This window comes from Elephas maximus, chromosome 2 (genome assembly GCF_024166365.1).
Source record: "Elephas maximus indicus isolate mEleMax1 chromosome 2, mEleMax1 primary haplotype, whole genome shotgun sequence".
In the NCBI taxonomy this organism is placed as follows: domain Eukaryota; kingdom Metazoa; phylum Chordata; class Mammalia; order Proboscidea; family Elephantidae; genus Elephas; species Elephas maximus.
Window position 1 is genome coordinate 189,996,996 of NC_064820.1, and position 17,597 is coordinate 190,014,592.

The following is a 17,597-nucleotide window of genomic DNA, read 5'->3' on the forward strand; positions in this document are numbered from 1 at the left end:
CCCCAGGGAATGGGATGCTTCGAGGATGAAACTCTAAGGAGAGGTTTCTTAGAAAATGAATAGCAATGGTCGACAGTGGGCAGTGTGTTTCTCTTCCGGGAACTAAGGAGAGAAACTACAGGGAGCTTCGGTTATCTCATCTATTAAATGGAGATGATATCTATTTTGAAGAGTTGTCATGTGGTTTTAACTAAGGCCTGAGAGGGCCTTGAGCAAGTACTATCACAAAACAAGTGCTTGGTAAATATTAATTAAGAAACAAATATTTATTAAGTGCACTGTTAGAGGCACTGTCACAGGGACCTCAGAATGAGGCAAGTTCAGAGCCCTTAATGCTGCTACTCTGCCTTCAGTGCCCATGGCTATTGTTTTCCTCTAGGAGCAAGAGCTGGTGCCACTTCCCAACAGATAACAAATCTTCCCCTGGCAGAAGTCACAAGTCATTTTAAATCCAGCTAGAACTTCTAGACAATTTAGAGGAAAACTGAAATGAAAACCTGGGCCAAGTTAGAGGGACCTAGCTAAGCACACTTCTCAAGTCTTACTGTAATACAACTTTAGGAATGCTGTCCTAGTGAGGCACTGGGGAACAGCCAGTGATGTGGGCCTAGACCTACAAAAATAACTAAAAGTATTAGTACTTCAGTTTTATTGTTTTTTTGTGGCTGAATAACATTCCATTTTATGACTATACCACATTTTATCTGTTCATCAGTTGATGAACATTCAAATTGTTTCCACTCTTTGGCTATTATGAAATAATACTCTTACGAACATCCATGTACAAGTTTTTGTGTAGATCTCTGCTTTCAATTCTGTTGGGTATTGTCTTATGCTAGGTTCTCTAGAGAAGCAAAACCAGTGAAGCCATGTAAGAGAAGGCTCACACAGTTGCAGAGGCTGGCAAGTCTCAACTCCACAGGTCAGGCATCAGGCTGAGGCTTCTCCTGAATCCTAGCTGTAGGGGCTGACAGATCCAAGGTCAGCAGGTGAGATGGCAGGCTGCTGACTCACAGGCTGTGGAGGCCGACGAATCCCAAGATCACCAGGCAATACGGCAGGCCGCTGCCTTCAGTCCCAAGAACTAGAGGTCAGATGATAACAAACTGGATGCAGGATCCAGAGTAAGCAAAACCCAGTGAGCTTTGCCAGAATGTCCATATATATTGGATGCAGGCCACACCCCTGAGGAAACTCCTTTTACAACTGTGGTTGATCAGATCAGATCACATCATGAAAGTGATTACATTATATCACAAAATGGAGGATAACTACGTCATTACATAACTGCCAAACCACTGAGACTCGTGGCCCAGCCAAGTTGACACACAACCTTAATCATCGCAAGTAGATACCTGGGAGTAGGATTGCTGGATCATATGGCAACTCTATATTTAATTTTTTGAGGAACTGCCAAAATGCTTTCCAGAGCGATAGCACCGTTTTATATTGGCTGCATCATCTTACATTCCCACCACTAAAACCCAATGCTGTCGAGTCCATTCCGACTCATAGCGACCCTGTAGGCCAGAGTAGAACTGCCCCATAGAGTTTCCAAGGAGCGCCTGGCCGATTTAAACTGCCAACCCTTTGGTTAGCAGCTGTAGCACTTAACCACTACACCACCAGGGCCACTAGAGGCTTTTAATTGTATCAAAAAAAAAAAAAAAAGAAATGTCTTGCAAATAAAATATCCGACAGCCAACATACTAAAAGAGCTACTATTTTATTTTAATGTGACTTCTCTGAAAGAAAAAAAAAATTGTTTGGAACTCGTAAAATGAATGACTTTCTGTTGAATCAGATCCTCAGAAACACAATACAGGTGACTAGCTTTGGGTTCAAGTGAAAAGCTGAAGAATTTATCATTTTTTATCTATGCTTGACTGAGAACATGTTATGTTAATATTTACTTTTCCTAATGCCAGTGAAAATATTAGCCTGTAACTTGGCACTTCACCTTCGAATCTTATTGGTTTCTGGGATCTTTTCTTGTTGGGAAAAAAAAAAAACTGGCAGCTTCAATGCCTATTTATAAAATGATCACGTACAGTTTTAACATACTATATATATGACCGCATACTTGTAAGATGATGAGCTCCTGTTTTCCTCTTTGGCGTTAGGAACAGTAAATGATACCTCTGTGGGTAATGCAAATGAAGAAAAAATCTTCAGTAGATGTAATATAAAGTTGGTTGCATGATGTAAACAAAAACGGCCAGCTCTCCATCTTAGCCGATACAACAGATCACACTGCAGTCAGAAAGGCACAGCACTAACCGCAGCGCAGACATTTCTGTGGTAATCGTGCACCAGCGTCTCACATTTGCCTACCTGAAACTCAAGTGATTGCGAAATTTTTTTCTCATCAGAACCAACCTGATCTTTACCCTCTTCTGACATTATGTGGCTCTAAACTCAATGTTCTGTGACCCTGACTTTGGCCCCAACATCGTAGACATAGGGGAAAAGCATGAGCTTGGGAGTAAGGCAGACCTACATGGGGATCCTAGCTCACTGACATTTACCAGCTGCATGATGTTGGACCAGGTACTTAACTCCTTTGGGTCTCTTTTTTCACATGTAAAATGAAGGAAATCATACACCTTCATAGGGTTGTTGTGTTCATTAATGACTTGCAGCAGTGCTTTGAATATAGTAAGAGCTACAAAAATGTTAAATAAATTTAAGTACCTATCTTAGTTGTCTAGTGCTGCTAAAACAGGAATACCACAAGTGGGTAGCTTTAACAGACAAATTTATTTTCTCTCAGTTTTTGAGGCTAGAAGTCCAAATTCCAGGTGTTGTCAACTCTAGGGGAAGGCTTACTATCTCTCTCTCAGATCTGGGGGAAGATATTTTCCTTGTCTCTTCAGCCTGTTTCCTTGTTCCTTGGAGATCTCCATGTGGCTTGGCATCAGTCTTCCCCTTCTCCAATTCTTTAATCTGCTCCTTTTATATCTTGTAGGAGATTCACTCAAGACACACCGTACCCTAATCTTGTCTCATTAGCATAACAAAGACAACCCATTCCCAAATGGGATTATAACCACAGGCATGTTGTTGTTGTTAGGTACCATGGAGTCAGTTCCGACTCATGGCAACCCAGTATAGAACAGAAGGAAACACTGCGCAGTCCTGTGCCATCCTCACAATTGTTATGCTTGAGCCCATTGTTGCAGCCACTGTGTCAGTCCATCTTGTTGAGGGTCTTCAGGCTTAGAGGTTAGGATTTACAACACATACTACATACCAAGTTTCTCCACCAAAGAGGTAACATTAGCAGACAAACAATAAATGAGCAAATCTGTAAATTAATAGCCAGTCATAGTAGGTCCCATCAGACAATCAACAGGTTATGGGGTTGGAAAGTGACCAGGGGGACTGCAAGTGCTGTTTTAGATAGAGCAACCAGCGCAAGCCTCTCTGAAAGTGACATTTAAGTAGAACTGCTTCCCATGTTATTTTCTTTAGTATTTACTCCTCGATTTCTCGCTGCACATTTTGGTGCCTTGTCTGGGTGCCTCTGGTGTTTCTGTATACCTCAGCCAGTCAAATTTTCATTGGCTTCAGAAGGTGGAGTCAGGAAGTTTTTTGATCTGTGGCTTAGTATAGTATGTATAGTAGTGTACTACTCAGCAAAGGGTTGAAATGTTAAAGTTCTGAATTTGCCTTTGTTCTGAGAGAACATCTTTCCCGTGGAAAAGCTTTGCTTTCAAAGGAAGTGTCAGGTTGGCAGCCTGACCATCACACTTCATTTGATCATCTTTCTAAATCCATGTTAAACTGAAGACAACAAAAATGCTAATGACTGTCATTTAGTAAGTGCCAGACACTGAGCTAGAGGCTTTACAGATGTTTTCCCATTTAATCCTCACAGCTAACTTTATGAAGTAAATATTATGCTTCTTAATTACAGATGAGTAAAGTGACTGCCCCAAAACAGACAGCTGGCAGTAACAGAGCCGGGACTCAAGCTTAGAGCTTTCTGATTTCAAAGCAACCACTTTTACCAGCGCCCTTATTTGCCCGAAGTGATAATTATCACTGTTCTCATTATTCCACATTTAGAAAATACTTTATCTTAGAAGAGTAAGATTACATGGTTTAAATATAATGGACATATATTTTTTTATGTTAAACGTATTTAAAGATTTGATGATGGAGAAGGACATCATGCTTGGTAAAGTGGAGGGTAAGCGAAAAAGAGCAAGACCATCAACGAGATGGATTGACACAGTGGCTGCAACAGTGGGCTCAAACATAGTAACAATTGTGAGGATGGCACAGGACCAGGTAGTGTTTAATTCTGTTCTACATAAGGTCACTATGAGTCGGAACCAACTCAACGGCACCTAACAACAGCAGGTATTTATTGTATTATTTTATATCAGGCATAGTAAGGCCTATTTAAAAACTCATCTTTATTGAGCAACTACTTTTTTTTTTTACTTCTCACTCAAATACAGAATTTACCTAATATATGCCAGGCACTATTCTAATACTATAATGCTAGGACTACCATTACTATTTTTTGAGCATGTTGTGTTTTTCATGTGTCATAACGTTTAATCTTCATAATAGCCCTCAAAGATAGGTATTTTTACCCTTATTTTGTAGATGAGGAAATTGAGAGTCAGAGCAATGAGTAAAACATCCAAAGTTAAACAGCAGGTGGTGGAACCAGACAAGTGGTCTATTTGACTGCAGAGCCCTACATCATCCTCCTTCATTAAGAAACACAAAGATACACAGTCTCGGCTCTCCAAAAGCTAAGGCAGAGATACTGTCATTGTAGGCTGATAGACATAACAATTTACATACACATGTTAGAAGTTTTTTCTCACTTAATCCCCACAGCAACCCTTAACAAATGGTGGTAGTGGTTTCGGAAGCATGATGTAGGTGGTATTATTAGTGTTAAAATATGTGTGCTTAAATAGCTACAATTCAAGGCAAACTGATAAATGCTTTCTGTAGTAAAGAATCAGACAAAATGCTGTGGGAACCAAAAGGGAGAAGGGACGGTACTTGCAGTGGGACCAGAGAGAGCATAACTCAGACACTGGGAAAGCAGTCATTTGACGTGGGCCTTGAAAGATAGAAATGGCTTCTGTATAGGTCTCTAATGTCATCACCAGTTGACAGAGGGTATATCTAAAAAAAAACTTAGTCGCATAACCAAATTGACAGAGCAGGGATTATAATTTGGTTTGCCTTACCCTTCACTTAGGACCCTGACCCTTGTCTTGGGCAGCATACTGTGAAGCACTCGTTGGTCTTTGCCTCTGACATCTCTGTGAACAAAGCTAGGTCCCTGATTTCTGTAGGACTGCCAAAACAAAGTATGTGGGTTGACAGGGAGAGAGAAGTCACAAAAGATTAGGGTGTGTGCTGGATCAGCCACTCCTTAGGAGTCACAGGATCCCGATTCTACCGTTGATCTTCTGTGTTTGAGGCCTTGGACCTCAGTTTTCTTTTCTGTTAAATGGCTTATAGATCAGTGTTTCTCAAACTTTTGCATGGATCTGAATCACCTGGAGGGCTTGTTAAAACAAAGATTGTTGGGCCCCAACCCCAGAGTTTGCGATTCAGTAATTCTGAGGTGGAACCTGGGAATTTGTATCTAACAAGTTGCCAGGTGATGCTTATGCTGCAAATTCCGGGACCAAAGCTTGCGAACTGCCGAGATCATCTCTGAAATCTCGTTTCTTCTTTAATACTCTATTTCATAACTCTAAAAACCGTGGTAGCATAGCAGTTAAGAGTTCACCTGCTAACCAAAAGGCTGGCACTTCGAATCCACCTGAGAAACCCTATGGTGCAGTTCTACTTTGTCCTATATGGTCAGTATGAGTCGGAATCGACTCGATGGCAATGGGTTTTTTTGGCTTAATAGCATAGAAATCAGGTAGTGTGAGCCATCTAGCTCCATCTCCAACTAAGTAAGCCACCTTGAGAAGTCAGCCTTTCCCTTTCTATTTCTTCATCAGTAAAGTGGAGCTTATAGCTGCCTATGGCACAGGATAAATGAGAGAATCAAGTCTGTCATTTAAAAGAAACCCCTTTTGAAATGAATACCTTATCATTTATCAATTGTGCATATCTGTGTTTGAAGTGAAGATTCTGCTTTGATAGAATCCTTGAGGAAACTACAGATTAAAGTGAAGAGGCTAACAAAATGACTCCTCTTTTCCCTCTTCTCTGTACAGAAAATGAAGCTTAGTGCAAGGGGAAGTGTTTCCATGGAGAATATACTTAAAATCAAAATGACCCATGAGGGACCCCATCCTATTTGGCAGATAAAGAGAAGTTTCCCTTCCATCTATTTAACAAATTAATACAAAGGAACATAAATAAAACAGAATAATAACTCAGAGGTATCTGGGCACCTGAGTCTGAAATCCCTTTAGGGCCTTGGCACCTAAAGAGAAGGGAAAAAAAAAACCCTGTCTCTGAGGCTTTGAAAGCGGCCTTCCTTGAGGCATTGGGAAAGCTCTGGGGCCCCTAAGAGCTAAAGGGCTGTGATGCCTGGGGCATGAATCTGTTTGATCCAATAAAAAGCAAGGGAAAAAAAAAATGACTGGTAAGTAATTTTGCTATTTCATTTAGTGCAAAAGAGAAGGCGAAAGACCAGAATATTCAATGAGCCAAAGCACAAAATGTGGCATGGGTATGAATGCAGGATGACCCCCTCTCAGGAACGTATCTAAGCCTGAATGAACCACTCACTGCCGAGGCTAATGTACAACAGCTTGCATTTTAAACCATGGTGACCCTTTTGTTTCTCTGATAGGTGAAGATGAGGATGAATTTGAGAATTTCATGCTGCCTCTTACAGTCTCTTTCGAAACAGTATTACAGATATTCAACAACAACTTTAAACAAGAAGATGTAAAGGTGGGTTTGTTTCCAAACATGAGAGAAGACAATTTTGCTCTTTACAGAATATCTAGATCCAGAAGAGGGTTTTGCGTATCTGTGTGCTTCGTGACTCATCAGCCCTGCTTTCCCGATCTCATGTGTCTCTGAGTTGTATTTTTCATACATGCACTTTTCTAGTTTCTCATACCTAACCGACTTTGAGGTCAGCAAATGGTTTTGGCCAGTCAGGTCATGATTAGATGGCACCGGTTTGTCTCTGATGGCAGTTAGTATCTTTAGTAGGACATTTCTTTTGGGCACACCACTTTCAACACCCCTATTCTCTCACCTACCCTACAGTGAATGTTTCAGTATATTTATATGAAGGAATGCACAGACATAGACATGCTAAAACAGTACATCTCTAAATATTTTTTAAACAAGAATTTATATAAATCAAGACTTTATTAAATGGCTAGGCATATAAGTATAAATAGGAGCTGGTCTTGAAGTATTGCATTCTTAAACTGAACAAAGTGATTAGGATAACTGATAGCTAAATAAGGTTTTTATGTGCCTGTGGGAGCCATATTAGGATTGATTTGACAAGTCAGTTCAGCTGTGGCAACAGTCATACTGTCTAAGACAACATTATGTTTTATTAGTAAAATCCTTAAGTGTAGCAAGCTGTTTGTGACTAAACAGCCCCATATTTTAAGTTGGGGGATGGGGAAGCACAAGATTAGCTAAATCGAAGCAGCACCTCCTGAAATGATAATGTATTGGGGCTATATTAAATAGATTGACACTGATTATTATTTTTAAAAGACTAATAAATGCACTCCAGAGAATGCAGGCACCTTTGCTGATGATGCTTGAGTCATATTTTATTGTTATTTTGATCTATGTTAGAAATATTAGCTGTCATTTTGCATGGCTCATCTTCTCTTCACCAAAAATAAAAAAATTAGTAGTAAGAAGCCAGATAAACAGTGGATGGCCTTTGATGCTTATTTTAGTGTAACTCTTCTACAAAAAAGCAATTAACCAAATACTATATCAAAAAGAAACAGTGAGGTAGAAAAAACACCATCTTTATAAAAATTACATTTGTCTCATTTGAAGATTTCATTATACTCCAAGCCCGTTTTGATATAATCCCATCTAGTTTGATAGAAACCATCTTCCTAGAGACATTTTTAATGGAGTTCCAGTGATATATCCCTAAACCAGCAAGTTCTTAACGACCCTGGAAAGTGACTGCTTGATTACCCTTTAACGGTATTTGCAAATAAAATCACAAGTAATTAAGGGGAAATCTCCAGGCTTTTGAGCAAGTTTGATGCATGATAACTGCCTGATTCAGCTTCATCTAGAGTAATGCTGTGTAGGCAACAGCTACTGAGATCAATAGCAACGTAATGATAGTGGCAGAATTAAGTGAGTAACCTGAGAACTGTGCCTCAGAATGCATGCAGCTGCCACGAACCAAGGCCACACAGTGCACTCCGTGCTTCCGTCCTAAATGTTCATCAAAAGACGCCCTGCAGGAAAATGGAGTTAGATGCTCTTTATTGCTGATCGTGTCTCTTGCCACATTTATCAGGGAAATTGGATTAGCAGTTGGCAGCTGCAGGTAGACAAGATTCTGCAGTGATTAAATATGCAGCTTGGCTGCATTTGTTGTGACAGACCTTTAGTAAATTCTACTGTAAGCACCATCTGTCTAATTTGTATAAAGAAAACTTGGTGCTTTAAGCTACCGATAAAGAACTAAATCTGTTGCTTTATCATAAACAAAACTTTTGCACTAAATGCTTTAAAATGTAATTTATTAGGTTAAGGCTATTTTTCTATCATGATGAATAAATAATACATGCAAAAGTGCTTTTAGGTACTTCATTTTGCAAGTACTAGAGATAAAAACAGTTCTGTTTTGTTCTTCAATAAAGTATTTAGTATTCCAATCCACAGGAGGTGATGCTGTTAAAATATCTCTATGAAAATGCCGCAGGACTGCCAAATTCATTTAATTTGCAGTCCTTACCAGGATTTTCTAACTCCCTATTTATAGATATTTTTTCAGATGCAGATTTCAGGATGAACGTAAACATTAAGGGCCTGTGTTGCCAAACTGAAACATGGTTGTGAAGGGGAGAGGATGCTGCAAAACTCTTAAATTTATAGCTTTGAGTTTTTTTACTTAGTCGCAATAAAATTGAAGAGAACATTGAATTTTTGTCTTGGGCTTTTCTCTCCAAAGTAAAGAAGAGAAAATGCTGTGACAAATTCTGGCTCCAGAGCATTATTTCAAAATACAGGTTTTTTCCCCTCTAAAATTACATCCATAGTAAAATGTAGTTCAATACTCTCCTGACCCATGCATCATTTTTGATTTGGCTATGATGTCATCGGTTTTAAGGAAAATGAATGAAAACTTCTCGGAGGAAGAGGAGCGGTTAAATTAAATAGGAACCTGCTATCTTTAGTCCCTTCGTAAAAACTCCACAATGTTAAATTATTTAAAATCCTTGATTTTCAGCATGCGCACATTAAAAGTTTTCGCACTAAGTGCCAAATGTTGCAAACAGCACTTTAACAGAATGATTTTGCTTTGATCCCTGTAGCAGTTCCTGAATAATTTATCACAGGTTATTGCCTTAATTCTGGAGAGGGATAGAGCAATAAAGGCAGATGAAAACACTCCAGTTGAAACACCTTGGGGCCTGCTCATTCCTCTGACACGGCTCTTTTGTTGGAACTATTTAGAGGTTATTAAGATGTGTCTCCAGAATTAAGAGTATGCTGTAAGGATGAAGACAGCCATCTTAATTCTAAAGACAAAGCACAATGACCCTTCACCTTCTTATTCTTTGTTGTTATTATATAGTAGAATTATGAGGATAATATTATAGCTGCCCCCAGTAGTGCCACTACAGTAAAGGGTCTGTCAGACTTTCCATCAGAAACCCTGTTTTGGGGGTCAGGGTGGAAGGAGCCGTGTTTCAGCTGTTCCCAGCCCATCCATCTCATGCTTGGCACACAGACAACCGTTCACCGTGCAGGGGACTGAAGCACTCAGCAGTTTCTCCTTGAAATACCCAAAAAGGAATCCTTAGGATTATCTACCCCAGACTTATCCCACTCCCCAAAACAGCCTCCCTAAAAAGAAAGGTGCTTGTCACTTTTCAAGTCAAACAAATGTTGACCAACCACAGCATAGAAGAGGATAAAGAAAGGCACTTTTGAAATAGACCTTTTTGCACTGTTTTAAATGAGATGGTAAATCATGGCTCCTCCCCCTCTAAATTTCAGCCAGATCACCTCTCTCTCAGATTGTTTAGTGGCCTGGTTGAGCTCTTAAGGTAACGGTCTCGGATCAGGACTAGGTATGTTTGAGCTGTGGAGAAAGTACTCCCTTAGTGTTGTTAGTGTGTCTGTAGATTGTTCTAGTACTCTGCTGCTTTGAGATAAAAGGTACTATCTAAGTGTAAGAAGTCTGTTTCTTACTTACAGTAACACTTTCTTTTCCTGCTCAGTTAAATCTATTTAAAATATGCATTTGGTTATTAAACTGTTAAGTGCTTCCTCTGCTCTGCAGTAGCATTTTCTAAAATAAAAATTTGGTGTAATCCCCTAGCCACATTTTACTGAATTAAAAATGCCCATAGATTCCCTGTCAGTTGGAGGACTTCTGTTAACTTGACATCTTTTAAAGGAAAAAATTGTGATAAAATAAAAATTAACCTTTTTTGTGTGATGGAGATAGTCTAAAATAATATTTTATTACGAGCCCTTTGTACTAGGCACAAAAAAGTAAAACTCATGGTTCCTATTGACTGACTTACAGTTGAGTTGGGGGTACCTTATGTGTTCGTGAGAGTTTTAAGATTATTTGAAGAATAGCCTGCAATTATACATAATAAAAATAGAACCAAAAGGCCACTTTAATAGACTGCAAAGCTAAGTAGTCAGAATAGGCTTGTTGGAAGAAGGCTTGTTAAGACATATTTTGTTTTGAGGGCTGAAACAGGTTTCAGGTGGTGAAAATAGGTTACGTAAACAGCCAAATGGTTTTTTAAAAAACAGCAAGTCACATGCAAGTCACATGAGAGAAATGCAAGGAGACCAGCCAATTATAGAAAAACAAAAGCTGGTGGGAATATGAGAGAAGACAGAGGAAGTTGTTTAAAGAAGCAGAATCAGAAATTCAGGTAGCCATCATTCTATAAATTGTTAGGCTGTGTATAAATGGAATATTCTTACAACAACATTTAGTCACACTGAGCCACCGTTTAGATGGGAGGAGCAGAAGAGAAATCCTAGCTGCTCTGACAGTTAGGTGAACTATTATGTGCTACTTTGAAATGTTAGTCAGCTATTTTAACAAGGTCAGGACTCACTTTCTGTCTCCTTAATGATAAACTCCTTCCAAAAGAGGTTTTCATTTATTACCAAAATGGAAGGAAAGAAAAAAACCTGGTAAAGAGAAAAGTTCACTTATCATTTTCTGCCAGAATGTTTCCGCTGAAACATTATCTTCAGAAATCACGGTAGCATATCTCAATTATCCCACCCCCTTGTTTTGCGATTATGTTTATTTGTGCTCTTTGTTCTGACATACTGGCATCTGTTCATGGGTTTTCTTTTTCTTCCCAAGCTTCATCCGAAGGACAGCTCAATTAAGAGTCCAGAGTACAAGTCAGATCTCCTTCCTTTAAGAGTCAAGTGTTTTCCATCTAAAAGTACATACTATGAACACCTCGTATATGTCAGGCTCTGTGCTAGACATTTTTCCATAAACTTATTAAATTTATTCCTCACAGTAATTTGTGAAAGAGAAATTATTAGCCACTTTTATATATGAAAAACTGAGACTGCTAATATGCTTTGCCTTAAGCCTTAGAGTTAAGAACTAGAGCTGGACTCAAACCAAGTCTTCTGCCATTGAGTATAAAACTGTCTTTACTATGTCTTTTCCTTGCTTGGGGAATGCAACTACCATTCTGGATACGTCATAGCACCAGTAGGTCACCAGGCCAGTTGTTTGTTTGTTTAAATAAACTTTTATATTTTAGAGTAGTTTTATTTTGTCCTAGGTTTTTTAGGTTACTAAGGATATTCATTAGGGATCTTTAAATGCCAGTGTTTCCAGGATAAACTCCAAAGAGTGTGGTTCATACAAGCCAATGTGGTTAAAATTTGCTATTATTAAATCATGTCTAGACCATGTACATTTCTGTTTTGTGGAATTATCAATTCTGGTCTTTTTTTTTTTCCTCCCCCCCCACTTTGGCATTATTCAGACACAAAGTACATTTAGAACCTAAATGTTCGTAAGCTACTGGAATTATGACTTAGATCCGTTTATAAGAAGTAAGGTGGAGTTGGTCAGCAGATTTGATGGTCTGTTTGTTTAAAGAGTCTATGAGTCTATGGTTTGCTACAGAAGGGGATCTGAGCGAGACATTTTAGCTAATGAATCAAAATCAGATATGTGGTCATTATTGCCTGATTATTACTCCATCTGCTCTGCGCTAACGTGAAAATCAATTACTGTGTCTCTTTCCCACTGACAGCGTATGTTGATCGGGCTGGCAAGAGATCTTCGAGGGATTGCCTTTGCACTGAACACAAAGACCAGCTACACCATGCTGTTTGACTGGGTGTATCCTTATTACACTGTGACAATACCAGCTCTGTGCACAGAGGGATGCCAGGCCCCTCGCTTTCGTGTAATAGTATGGCACAGTAGGGAAGAGGAAACAAAGCTAAATGAGCTAATGTGTAATCAGCTAAAAATTACAGCACAGTGGCAGCAGTGCAGATAACTGAGCACAGCACTTGGAGACCTGGCTCAGAAAGGTCACTTTTTGGTGCCATTAAATATTGACAGCTTAAAAATCACATCCCCAAATGATTGTTTATGTTGGTGTTGCAGGGATAATCTGGCTAATGTCTTTAACTCAGAATCAATGAGTCCTACCATTTGGCATTTTTGAGGAGATTCGAATGTCTGCTCCATCTCAATTAGCAGGGCTGAGCGTGTTACTTCATCTGTTTGAGGCTTAACTCATCATGCTGTAGTTTTTCATCGTCATGAAAATATTAATGGACAGGAAAGGGGAGAAATAAATGGTTCAGATTTCTCATTCAGTATAAAATTTGGATTTACCTTTGCCAGGATTTAGTACAGGCAGCAAAAATAAATGAATAAACATCCCACACAGAAATGCCTCATCGTGGAAGAGTGAAAAGAGAATGGCCTTTGGTGTCAGACAGACCAGGCTGAAAATCCCAGCTCTCCACTTACTCTGTAAACCTGGCCAAGTCCCTTCACCTCTCTGAGTCTGTTTCCTTATCTAAAAAAAAGGAGATAATCCAGTATCATGTCTTTTTATGAGCTTTCGAATAGATAATGCATTTTGTACATGTCTGGCACATATTCCATGGTCCTAAGTGGTTATTATTAGTATTGTTTTAGGAGTTAGTATTGTAAGAATCATCAGAGGGCCCACTAGGAAATGACAATCTATGCAAGTCTTATGAGTATAATGGCTTTCATGTGTTTTATACATGAAACCATCAGAATACATAAGAAAAATTCTTTAATCTTAAAGCTAATTTGTTTTTCAAGTTATGCTATTTCTTTATATTCAAACCCATCCTATCTAAGCATCTCTCATAAGTTAAATTGCAAAAGAAACTTCTTCAAAGGTGATTTTCAACTACTGATACCACATTTATGGCCCTAGATATACCTAAAAAGGGGATCTGGGCATGTTTTCAGGAGAACTCTACACAAAATTTTTTAGAGATTAATTTGAGTAGTTGGCATATATTTGTTATTATTAAAAACCTCCTTCATTGGACTTACGTGCCCATGGAAGGGAGAGAGATAAGAAGTTTCCATATAACTGAGGAATCACGTCTATCTTTAAATCAGCATACAATGTGCATGTACAGAGAGAGCTTGTAAATTTTAGCACGGAAAGTCACACTATTAACTGTGAAGGATTAATTAGAATTACATAAGTCCTTTTATTTCTCTAAATGTAAATAGCAGCTGGCTTAGCTCCCAAAGTGAAAACTTTCATTTATGTGAAACATCATAAAAATCTAGTGTTGGCACTTTGGAATTGATGATGATCTTGAAGCCAAACTACGACCCCAGGATGCTCAGCAGTTAACATTCATGTTTTCCTCACCAGCAGTTTTAACCAAGAGTCAGGGTCAGAACCTTTCTCCTCAGTGCCAAAGGATGGAAATGCCTGCCATAATTGATACTGCCTAAGATTTGATTTAGAGAAATTACTGTAATTTAAGTTTTCAATTAAGTCTTCTCCATTTCCTCACTTAGCTCTTTCTTTTTTTGGCACCCATCAGAAATGAAACTTTTGTCCAGCAGATGGCAGAAAACAGCAAATGGAAAACCTAGGGACTTAATGTTTTGTTTTGAACTAGAAACCATTGTCTTCTCCATTTTGACTATAGATGTTGATGTTACTAGGGTCAGGGGTGGAGGGCAAAGTATCAGCTATGCAGGAAGCTGTGTTAGATTACCAAGCAGGGCGGTTTGGTACCTGCCTTGCTTATAATAATTGAGTTTCAGTAGCAAATCAGCTTCCTTGGGAAAAGGCCAAAGGCTTTTCATAATTGTATTGACAACAAAATGAATATGATAAATGGTGTTCATTCAGTTGAGACAAGATTTATAGTTTTCCTTTGGGCAAGGGATGAAGAGCAAATATTTATAATAATAGTAAAATTTGTTTAAAAGTTACATTATTTGATAATTCAAAAAGCTTTATTAAAATATTTCAAAATACTTTAAGCAGTTTCAGGTGATAAAGTACAAATTCTTTGCAAACTATTCAAGCAATGCAAAAATGAATAAGTATATGATTAAAAAAAAACATGGATATGAAAGTCATTTATTCTTCCTGAAATATTGATATGTCAAACCACTGGTGATGATTCCCACATTACTGCTGGGGAAAGTTTATTTGCCGTTTATCCACATAAATGTGTGTTCTTTAATTTGTTCTACAGTCCTTAACATGCAGAGGAAACATTCTATAAGAGCACGTGTCATCTTAAAGTCAAAATGCATTTTATTTATGGAGATTATTTGATAAAATGCTATTTTAGTGGTTATCTATTTAATTCACAAACATTTCTATACTGACTGCATTAACTGCGGCACAAACTGCTACATTACTTATCACTCTGTCCTTCCCAAACTAAATTTTCTGAAACTACGCAGCAACCATCTGCATAAATTGTTTCCACTACTGGAGAATTGAAGGGAGATCATTGATATACTTCCTTGCGCCTCTAGTGAAAACACTACGAAAATAAGCACTTTACCTTACAGTGCATTTAATTGCTTTGTTTAAACTTTTCCCTTATCATACTTAGACTGAAGTATCAAAAATCCAGAGAGAAGTTGAGAGACAAGTAAAGGAATGTATATGATATTATTTCCTCATGCTCAGTCATTTAATTCTCATGGTCTGACCCTTGAGCCCACTGTCTTTCAGTCAGGCAATCAGCACTGTTTATTCAAGACCAAATTATGTGTTTAAACACGTTCTACCAAGACAAGACAAAACAATAAGATTATGTAGGAGAGCACAAACTTTGGAATAGGACAGTCTTAGATTCCAGCTCTGGTTTCACCACTAAACACCCTGTGGGGTGTTGGGTAAGTCACTTAATGTTTCAGAATCTTCTTCCATAAAATAGGGCTAATGATACCTATCTCACAGGTGTATTGTAAGAAGTGAGTGAACTGACATGTTAAGGGCCTACCACATTGGCTGGCACAAAATAAATACTGTTGTTGTTATTCATTTCCTTAATTATGGAATGAAACAAAGGAATCCCATTAGCTCACTTATTCAGCAAATTGATCTAAGAACTGTGCCATGTGTTATGAGGGATGTAGATTACTAGAACATAGAGCCTACCTTAACATGAGCTTGTAACGTAATAGAGTAAGTCAGATGCCTACAATAAATGACTGATATGGCACAATTTCATTAGCTGGAGAATCAGGGAAGGCTCTGTAAAGGTGAAGATACTGCCCTGCATCTTACCAAGTAGGTTGGATTGGACCATATGAAAATAAGAAAAAAAACAGGTTGTCAGTCAGCCTAAACACCAGGTTTAGGAGTAGTGGAGAAGAAGATGTATTATTACTTATTTCATGGTTGGAACTGTAGATTGTTTGGGACCCTTGAATTGAGGCTAAGGGAATTTAAACCCTTATTCCATAGGTTGTATAAAGCCATTGACGGTTTTGAGTGGCTAACAAAACTAGAATTTTATTTCAAGAAGAGAGAAATTGTCAGTATCATTGGACAAACTGTAATAGGGAAGGAACACAAACCTAACCCGTTGCTGTCAAGTCAATTCCGACTCATAGTGACCGTATAGGACAGAGTAGGACTTCCCCGTAGGGTTTACAAGGAGCAGCTGGTAGATTTGAACTGCTGACCTTTTGGTTAGCAGCTGAACTCTTAACTGCTGCACCACCAGGGCTCCTCGGAAAGGAAGGAACCTTAAAAATCACTGTTTGTTCAAGTATTTTTTTAGCATCTTCTCTGTGCCAGTCACTAGGAATAGAAGCATGAATAAAATGGATTGCTTTTTAGAAGTCCACAATCTAATGGATATACAAACAACTAATAAACTAAATAGCAGTGTGTTATAACAAAGATGCATGCAAAGGACCATATGAACATATATGAGGAAGAGATTAGTGTTTTTTGACAAAATAGGGAAAGCTTCCCAGGGGAAGTGAAAGTTGGGCTAGGTGTTGAAAGATGGTTAGTCATTTGCACAGCAGAGTATAGCAACGGCCGTCCAGCAGCAATCGCCTTCATGAACAAAGGTACAGGTGTATGCAGGTTCATGAAGTGCCTTTAAAATAAGCTCTGAATTGACAGGCTTTTTCTGTGCTGGAAACATCATCACACCCTCATAATCCCAACAGTTTTAACAAGAACACTTCCGTTGCCTTCTAGTTTATTATGATGTTTTCTCTGCTGCGAACTCCCAAAGGGAACAAATTATTATGTTTTAACTCATTTTTCTTGGGGACCAGCGCATATTAAGTGCTAGTAACTACTGAATGAATGGGTGGATGACTGAGTGGAATGATGGAAGGATGAATGTCGGTTACAAGAAGCAAACCTGATGCTTTTCATCTTTTCATATACTGGTATCCTGTAAGGTAATAACGTGTCATTAATGCCCTTAATATTTAATTTGTCTAATGTGAACCTTAGGAATTCATTGAGAAGATCTAGGTGAAAGAAGTTAGATCTGTGCCTCTTCTTGCTAGGGCCCCCCCACCTTCTTCCACCTATTCACATGTATGTAGTCCTCACAAGGCCACTGGAAAATTAAACTCCTAGAGCGGGTTCTGATTCCCACCCTATTATGAGAGTCTGACACTCTCTCTGAAGCCCTTTTAACCTTCCTGCTTAGTAGACCTCTACTCTGCTTTCCAATAATCACTCATTTTCTCTGTGGCAGTCACCTCTGTCAGAAGCATATTAGAATTGGCACCGCTCTCATTCCACACAGAAAAGGGAGCATCCCCTCATATCCTGTGGTCTTATCCCATAGTGAATGCCATGTGCTCTGAAAAATACGATGGCCCTGATACCTTCTAGAATGCCTTGCAAAGGGGCATGTATGTATGCCTGTGATACTCTTAGGTT

The 17,597-nt window shown here is 38.7% G+C and overlaps 1 protein-coding gene across 3 annotated transcripts in view; it reads left to right on the plus strand.

Moving 5' to 3' along the window:
- RANBP17 (RAN binding protein 17) overlaps nucleotides 1-17,597 on the plus strand; it is a 384,409-nt gene that overhangs the window by 301,771 nt on the left and 65,041 nt on the right. For all 3 annotated transcript variants that reach the window (XM_049874299.1, XM_049874300.1, XM_049874301.1), the window contains 2 exons: nucleotides 6,797-6,900; nucleotides 12,444-12,532. In XM_049874299.1, coding sequence (XP_049730256.1) covers nucleotides 6,797-6,900; nucleotides 12,444-12,532 — 193 coding nt within the window. The remainder of the gene's footprint in view (nucleotides 1-6,796; nucleotides 6,901-12,443; nucleotides 12,533-17,597) is intronic.